This window comes from Cannabis sativa, chromosome 1 (genome assembly GCF_029168945.1).
Source record: "Cannabis sativa cultivar Pink pepper isolate KNU-18-1 chromosome 1, ASM2916894v1, whole genome shotgun sequence".
Lineage (NCBI taxonomy): Eukaryota > Viridiplantae > Streptophyta > Magnoliopsida > Rosales > Cannabaceae > Cannabis > Cannabis sativa.
The window spans coordinates 40,715,407-40,722,175 of NC_083601.1; the positions used below are offsets into that span (position 1 = coordinate 40,715,407).

A 6,769-nucleotide genomic window follows, 5' to 3' on the forward strand; every position below is an offset into this window, starting at 1 on the left:
ATACAACTTAGGATAACGATATCTTAAGATTAGATATGACACTTTGGTATGGATGATTATATTCTTCTGTGTTGAAATTCAAATCCATCAATGATGATAAGAAATAAGGATGATGAACAGGATAAACAACTCAAAACCGACAATCACAAGATGCAATTTTATTTTTATTTTAAAAAAGTGGGTTTCCATCAGCTCTCAAGAAGTTTCTTGTCCTGCAAGTGGAGGTGATGAAGAAGCTGTGTCTCAAAATATTCAACGTGGGAAATCATTCCCCTTTTTGAATAAATCTATAGAAGAGAAGAAAAGAAAAAAATTATAAATGAAATAAGGCAAATATTTGGTGAACTTCCACTCAAAATATGTAATTAGCCTTTAAGTCAAACTATAATGGATGCCTTTTAAATCCTTTTTGCCCATTTCAAAGTATGTAATTAAGTTTTAAGGATTACGAGCAAAAAAAAAAATGAAATTTTAAGGTTAGTGATTCTGAAGATTTATAATGGCATTTGTTCAACTAAGTAATTATTCAATAATTGAATGTAATTGAGAAATTTCAATTACACTTTCCAATTACTACGACTCCAGTGAAAGTTTTTTTTTTTTGAAAGAACTCCAGTGAAAGTTAAGTGTAAATATACTATGATTATAAAATATTACTATTATTAAATAATTAATATTTTCTTGTAATATATAATTACAAACATATTTGTCAATTGTAAAAATTACTAATAAACATCAAAAGCATTTTATTTCAAATGCACCTAGAAGAAAAAAAGCACTCCTATCAAGAATAATTCAGCAACCAAACTTCGATTAAAGAATGATGAATTATTCCTAAACAACAAAATTAAGTGGATGGAAACTAAGAGCATGTTTGGTATTGTTTTCTGTTTTTTATTTTAAAAAATTATTTTTAGAAATGAGAACAAAAAATAGTTTTTGAAGTTTTTAAAACACAAGTCACGTTTGGTTAGTGATTTTTAAAAACAATTGACCAAAAGTGAATTGATTTTTAAAACAGAAAACAACATTTTGTTGTTTTCAAAATTCTTGTTTTTTGTAACTTTATTTTCTGAAACTGTTTTTAAAAGCAAGGCCAAACAAGCCAAATTGTTTTTAAAAACAATTTTCTATTTTTAAAAACAAAAAACAGTTTTTTAATTATAATGCCAAACATGCACTAAATTACTTATTCAATCTCATGAAAATCATTATAAATATAAAATATGGCTCCAAATATGACTTATTTTGAATGACAGAATCATTCACTAGATAGCAGAGACCAACTCAAAAAAAAAAAAAAATTGGTATTACTTTATGAAGGAAGCATTCATTATTTTATTGGTTTCTTTTTTCACTGAAGAAAAAGGAAAGGGTAAAAATTGCAGGCCGAAGCAGAATACCATGGCCGCTTACAGGTCCTGCTTTTATACATTGGATTCCACTTTTTCTCATATAAGTTCTCCAAAGCCATAAATTATACCTCACTGAAACGATTTCCTAATTGAACAGAGAAGAGTATGAGTGGTAATGACACCGAAGAATGAATGAGTGAGATTGCAGAAGGAACAGAAAGGCATAGAACATGAAAATTTGAAAGAAACAAAAAAGGCACATCGCATACTCAACTATTGTGAGAGTTCAAGATTCATCAACGCCAATGTACTGGGAATGAGAAGCAGCAAGAAGGGCAGCTCCGATTCCTGATCCATCATTAGAATGCTCAATAACGATGCTTTCCGAGACTTTTTCTCCTAGCAATTCTGCTATGGTAGTCTCCAGGCAGTTGCTGTATGCACTATAATGCTCATACAGTCCTCCATCCAAGGCTATCACTGTCTTTTGGTTCTCCCCTTCCTTGGTTGTTTCTCTTCCCAATTTCTTCAGAATGCCCAAAATCCCAGCAGCAGCAAGGCGGGCCCCGCGAGTTGCAACAACGTCACAGAGTTGAACAATTAATTTTCTTGCTTTCAGAGACGAATTAGGTATCTGAATCAAATAAAAAGATATACAAGCATTTTATATAAAAGCCATTTAGCAAATACAAGAAGTAATCACATTGATTTTTCTCCAGCAAATATTAAAGTTTGTCAGATATAAAATAAATGCAAAATGACCCCCATGCAACAGAACAAAAAGTTACAAACTACTGTGAAATTTAGTCTGAAAATGAACAAGACTACTCCAACAATTTAGTGAAAGATTAAGTAAAATAAATTGACTCTCCCCACCCTGGCCAAGGTAGAATGAGAGAATTACCTCCAAAATATCCCTCAATTTTTCCGCTACAACCTTAAGATCGGGAGAAGTATCATGGTGCATTGCAGACATGTGAGGAGTCCTGCATGTTTCATGGTTAGCTATAAGTACAAAGTGAGCTCAACAAAATTACGCAAAGCATCTCAGATGTGGAATATTAAAATATCAGACAATCACAAGAATTGTCTTGAGAATTTCAGAAGTTACATAGACAAAGAATTATACAATATATTAAGGAAGGGGATTCAAAATTGGACTAATGTAGTACCACTAGGCTATGCAGCTACCAAAAAAAAAAGAATTATCCTATACGATCATGTTAGAATATTTGGATTATATTACACAGCAAAAAGAAGAAGAGGAATTATCGAATCAATCATTATTAAATATTAAATTCATGAAGATGAAGGATTAGATAAAAATAAAATTATCCTATTTTTTTAATGAGATTAAGTTAACCTAAGGGAATTATTTAGATTCTTGAATTAATTTTTCCAATATCCTCTTCAACTTCATAATAAATTCACATGACAAAATAGAAAATATCAATGTAACCAAAAGACTAAACATGCGTTTTGAATATAGTTAACAACATTTTGAATAATAATAATAATAGTTAACAATCAAGTACTGTTACGATTAATAAAGTTTGCTTGTGCTGCCTCTACTCTAAAATTCTTAGCATAGTGGTTCATTAAATAAACTAGCCAAAGGTATTGTTCTGTCAAACACAATAATAATTAAGTACAAACTAAACTTAACACCTTCAAAACTACTACGAGACACCAAAAAATGCATGACAATTCATGAATGATGTTGAATTTGTTCTCAAATCTCATACAAAGACACCACACAATGGAACTAACCAGGTAAAGCTGAGAATAGTTATGCTGACAATAAGTGTAGATTCTGCTTAACAATATCACCACTACTACAAGACACATACAATGCAAAGTTCACGAATGCTATCCAGTTTTTTCTGTTTGTGGTCTCATAGCAAGGCAATAGACAAGTGACTTGACCAGGCAAAGCTAAGTACAGTTATTTCTAAAGATTGATGCGGCATTCTAACTAAACAATGCAAGCACCATAAAGGTGTATCACATGCTTGATGGTATTTCTATGCAACAATACAAACCACAACAAAATTATAACTAACAATAGCTAGGGAGCAACATATACAACAAAGACTAATGAAACTTAGAGGTGTAGGTTTAACCTCAATATAAATGGAATTCGTAGTTTTGGTGGTACGGTATCACCAAAAAGAGAAACTTCTTCGGCAACCCTACATAAAACCCTGCGAACAACTTCACCCAAGTACATGCCAGAAATGAGTTTCTCGAAAACCTGAGATAAACAAATGGAAGCACTACCAATGTAAAATCATGTTTATTAAGAAAATAAAGCAAAATTCATAGATATTATATTTAAATGGTAAATATAACAAGATCAGAATACCTGTTCACCAGGGTTTAAACTCTCCGCATCCAAGGAGTGATCATACTCGGTTAGCGGTAGGTGTGATGACCTAAAATTACCCCACTCCATGTTGATAACCTGCAGTGAATTTAGCACTGGATTTGAGATTTTACCTTCATTGCAAGCTTGGTTCCTTAATATTGCTAGCAGGATCCAATTGAAAAACTGAAATGCAGAAAATACTTCGCAATAAAACTGACATCAAGTGAATAACAGCCATAAAACAACACTGACCATCTCTCCCGACTTAGGTAGAAGTCCATGCCATTTTGGAATGGCATGTGCGCATTCCACATATGCTGCATTTGTTCCAGTGCCTAAAATAACAGCAGCAACAACATCCTTGTTGCTATATCTGCCTCCAGCTAGTGTCCCAACTGTATCATTGACCTGGAAAAAACAAATAAACAAAATTAAGAATAACTAAAACTTGAATGAACATTCTCACAACAAAGGAGAAATCTTGGATATGGACTCAAAAACAGAATAAAATCAAAATTATTGCGTACAAGTATTCCTAAGAAGCTACCAATGTCAACCTACCAGAGCTGACACACGCATATCAAGACCTTGCCTCTCCAGAGCTCTTGTCAACTCAGCAACAACATCTTGGCCAACCTATTAATCCAGAAAAATAAATAAGCAAATGGGAGAAGGAAAAAAAATGGTTTCATTATTCCCTTAGTAAACCAAAATTAGATTGCAAGTAGCTCCCATGCTCATGAAATTTAACTTTCCATCTAAGAATAGCATTTTTATGTTATCAACAGTAAAATACTCCTGGTTCTGAAGTCATGAATTTTAACAATGCTAACTGAAATCGCATCTGCTCGTTAATAACACATCAATTTCCAAAAGCCATCATCACTCAAAATAACACAGAAAAAGTAAAACAAAGAAGTATTAAAGGTGTAAATTGAACCAAAGCAATGAGAATTAACCGCATCATCTATAGAGAAGCCTTTTGTCCACTTAATAAGGGTCCCAGAATCAATTGATGATTGCATCACAGGGAATGAGAAGGTAAAACCTAGTTCCCTTTGCCTGCCTGGAGGGAGTTGGAAATCCTGACCTTCTTGAGCCACAAATTTTGAAAGCTCTGCCGCAATATAGTCAAATAATGCCTGGAATGATGATTGCAATTAAAAGTCAGAATGAATCTCCAAAACAAGCATATCAAACTTTTAAATACATTTCTTATCTCAAAGTACTTACATCTGAAGTCCCAACCATCAGATCTTGAGGGATTGACACTTCAGCAAATTCTTGATGTGCAATCCCACCATCTTTTCCCCCCAGCTGCACACGCAGCACACGAAAATTTGTTCCTCCAAGGTCAAGTGCATAAAACAGCCCTTTTTCATTCCTAAAAATGGGAGGAACAAAGAGGGGATAGTCAACATAAGCCTCTTCCTAACTATCAACACAAATACCCAAATAAACCTGGAAAGAGAGAAAATGCAAACAAATTTATGATACTTATACACGAGCATTCTTTTGCTTAGTAGTAGTGGCGAAAAGTGGAACTCGACCAAGTAAGTATTGGTTGACATGTACAAAGTAGGCTCCATTATCCCACAATACATACATTCTTAATTAAATAACCAATTTTCAAAAAATCCATTTTGATCCAAAAATACATTGACAGAATCGCTAACCAATCATATGATTAATCTCCCCAGCATTTCTACAATCATATAAAAGCTAGTACGGATTACAAATTACAGGTAGCAGTTCTACAACCAATCATATGATTAGTCTTCCCAGCATTGCTAACCACCTAAACCTGCAAATACCTTGGTTCCTGAACTCTAAGCTATGGAAGATTTTAAGGACAATTAGCCATGTTCAGGTGCATCAGGCAGACCTGTTTATTGCGATTCTGTAGGACACACAATACAAAATCATGTACCATACACCAGAAACCAATATAAAATTGAGTCCTGATGAGATACAATGGCCCAGCTTATAGGCATATTACAAATAAATGTATAATTGGCGAAACCCATATTTCCAATACCAATAGTAAATCGGTGTACACTTGTAGATTAACGACAAGATTCGCAGTGTATCAAGCTTTGACTTTTGAGATTGATCTGACCAGTGAGGCTAAAAGAAACAATTTTGATTGATACGATAACGAATAAAGACAGATAAAATTGATAAGAAAAGGGATCAAAATATGGTAAACGAAAATAAACATAAATTTGAGTCCAAACAGATCGAATTTCAGAAACAAAACAAACACCCATACGAAAAAAGGAAAATCGAGAAATACCCAGATATGTCATAAGCCATTATATGATATGATAAGATACGAGTGCAAATAATGATTACCCAGTTGGGAGATTGTCGACATAGCTGATTAGCATCTTAAGCTTGCTGCCGCCTTCGGAAGCAAGCCCAGCGTGCATCTCCACAGTCATGGCATCGGCCACCTGCTTCAGTCTCGCAAGGGGGGTCCCACACCTCTCCTCGAAATCCTTAATGATCGCCATCGCTCTTGCCCATTTCGCAGAGCTCCGCATGCGGTGTCGGACTACCAAGGCCGCCGCGGCACACACAGTGGCCGCGCAAATGACCGCCGCTCCGACTGCCACCTTTCCCATTCCGGCTAGATTTTAGCGAAATCTGAAGAATAAGCCAATCAGGGAGATCTCCGGGTTGCAGAGTGAGAGAGGAGAAGGTGCATTGAGAAATATACAATACAATTGGGTTTGTGTAAATACTATCAAACAAGGGTTGTTTTGTTTGCTTTAACACTACTGATTAGTAATAGTATAGTATTAGTATACCAAAATAAAATTGGTATTAGAATTTATTTAGATGAAAAAAAAAATTCGACAAAATTGAAAATTGTATGTTTCTTTAAATTGTTACCCAAAAAAAGAAATTGGTAAATTACCCCTTTCTTACCTTACTTACTCCCTTTTGTATTCTTTACTTTCTAATTTTATTTTATTTTCTATTTCCTATCAACATTCTTTTCTTTGCTTGTGTATTTTAAGAGTAATTGTTTTTTTTTAAA

General features: G+C 34.0%; 1 protein-coding gene across 2 annotated transcripts; it reads right to left on the reverse strand.

Annotated features, from left to right (window-relative positions):
- Positions 1-1,289: 1,289 nt before the first annotated feature.
- Positions 1,290-6,532, reverse strand: LOC115707547 (hexokinase-1). 2 transcript variants are annotated; one of them, XM_030635554.2, is made up of 10 exons: positions 6,079-6,529; positions 4,957-5,107; positions 4,683-4,865; positions 4,285-4,359; positions 3,976-4,131; positions 3,721-3,819; positions 3,479-3,609; positions 2,260-2,341; positions 1,630-1,989; positions 1,290-1,500 (listed from the first exon to the last, which is right to left on the reverse strand). In XM_030635554.2, the coding sequence occupies exons 1-9, from the start codon at positions 6,348-6,350 to the stop codon at positions 1,642-1,644; spliced, it is 1,497 nt and encodes a 498-aa protein (XP_030491414.1). In that variant the 5' UTR covers positions 6,351-6,529; the 3' UTR covers positions 1,290-1,500; positions 1,630-1,641. The 2 variants fall into 2 exon arrangements, with proteins under 2 accessions (XP_030491414.1, XP_030491413.1); XM_030635553.2 differs by having other exon boundaries at positions 1,290-1,989; positions 6,079-6,532.
- Positions 6,533-6,769: the final 237 nt, after the last annotated feature.